This window comes from Anneissia japonica, unplaced genomic scaffold (genome assembly GCF_011630105.1).
Source record: "Anneissia japonica isolate Jap-2015-1 unplaced genomic scaffold, ASM1163010v1 scaffold483_len1788099_cov177, whole genome shotgun sequence".
NCBI classification, from domain to species: Eukaryota; Metazoa; Echinodermata; class Crinoidea; order Comatulida; family Comatulidae; genus Anneissia; species Anneissia japonica.
The window spans coordinates 193,668-195,608 of NW_022682587.1; the positions used below are offsets into that span (position 1 = coordinate 193,668).

The 1,941-nt window shown below is 38.7% G+C and overlaps 1 protein-coding gene across 1 annotated transcript; it reads left to right on the top strand.

The window, feature by feature from the left end:
• The first annotated feature begins 654 nt into the window (after positions 1-654).
• On the top strand, positions 655-1,941 carry LOC117109775 (cell adhesion molecule 4-like). The gene has a single exon (XM_033252597.1). It carries the CDS (start codon positions 655-657, stop codon positions 1,939-1,941), a length of 1,287 nt encoding a protein of 428 aa, XP_033108488.1.

A 1,941-nucleotide genomic window follows, 5' to 3' on the forward strand; every position in this document is an offset into this window, starting at 1 on the left:
CGTATAACATTATATACCCCCATGGTTATAGGTACTGACATTTGTACCAAGGAGGTATAAAAATAAATAAAATATAAACATTTTTATACCTCCTTGAATTTCTTATATCCTTGATGGAAATAAAGAAATTGTATTTTAGATTTCTTGAAAGATTTTTGTGGTTGTCAAAAATTTCACTAACACCTTTGTCCTACTGTCCATAAAGAGCAACAAAAGACATATCTTGGAATACAGCCTCTGTGTTTAACCTTCAACCTTCATTCTATTGAATTAGCAAAGAACTTTTTATAGCATCCTATGAATAATTGACGTCAGAAGAAAGAAAAAGAGGTTGTCTAATGGATATTCATGTTGGGAGTTCTAAATGTACAAATGAAAAAGCCTGAAATGGGCCCTTGGTCTTTATTGTGTTTGGCAGACTGTAAAAGAGATAATACAAAGTTGTTTTGCTTGAATCTCTCAAGCGTACAAAAAACTGATAGCTGTTGAATATGAATAGAAGATGAGAGATCATTAGCACACAAAGGTAGTTAGGCAAGAGCACCTGATCATTGTACAGGCCTAAACACAGGTTGAACGCATTGCAGAGTGTGACAAAGGTACTGAGACATTTCAAACAGAACTCGACTAAAAACCACTAAAAAGTTGTCAATTATGGCAATTGCTTTACTTTTTCTTTTATGTTGTCTTGAGATTGCTGGTGCACAGAACATATCTGTGAATCCATCAACGGTAGAAGTTTTGGAAGGTGGTGACGTTACTTTGACGTGCGAAGTTACAAATTATAAGGAATCATACATTTTACACTGGAACAGAATCGATGGAAATGTTACAGGGGATCGGGCGATGGAAATATTTACCACTGATGGTAAGGTAAGGCTTGAAATTAACTCTGCTCAGATAGAAGATGCAGGTACTTATTTCTGCACCATGTATGACAAGGAACTGAAAACGGTTCAACTTTCACTCGCTTCAAAAGTCACCGTATTATTCCACGTTCTCGATATGTATCCTCTGTGTGCATTTTCCCAATACCTTGGGCAACTTCAAGTTGGTACGCCGGTTGTTCTGAGATGCCAATATCCATCAAGGGATCTAAAGAATGTTACTTCCCTAGTTTGGGAGAAAGGCAACCAAGAGAAGGTGAAAGGTAAACAGTGGCAGTATTTGGATGAACAAAAGAAAATGGTGTTCTCGTTTCTGAACTTCACAGCCACTGAAGACCTTCATGATGAAACATTTACATGTACGTATCATAACCAGTCCATACGACACCAACACCAGGTCTGCCATATAGGGCCTATAGGTGTTCATTATGCACCTAAAGTCAAGGTTTACCCGGGAGAAGTCAGCATTGATGCCGGTGATGTACAAATACAGTTTAACTGTAGCGGACCAGCTCAACCTAATCTTGTCTCATACGTATGGCACATTATTCCACAAACCGAAGGAATAAAAACACGTGAAATAAACAATGGCAAATCTCTTATACTCACCGATATCTCACAGGAACTTTCTGGCCACGATTTTGAAATTAAATGTGCCGCAATCAACAAAGTAGGAGTGACCAATGTGCAAGCAGTTTTGCATATAAAACCGGAACACACCGACAATGAATCCTCATTTACTAGCTCAATAATCTTTCCAGTTGCAATCGCAGTTGCTGCAGTCTGTTTTATCTTTCTGATCATCTTCACTAGCTGTTTTCTTTTATCAAGACGAGAGAAAAAAAACGTGCAAGAGCATTTCCCTAACAATACTCTGGAGTTTAACAATCCTGGCAGTGCGTACGCGACTCCTGTCCAAAGGGCGGAAGCAAATCCATATGCGACAGTAGATGCTGCAGGATTGGTAGTCAATCTTCCGGATCCAGAGCAAGACGGCGCTTATGCCAAAGCCGAGGAGTTTGAGAAAGATATTGTTGAACTTATTAAAGAATGA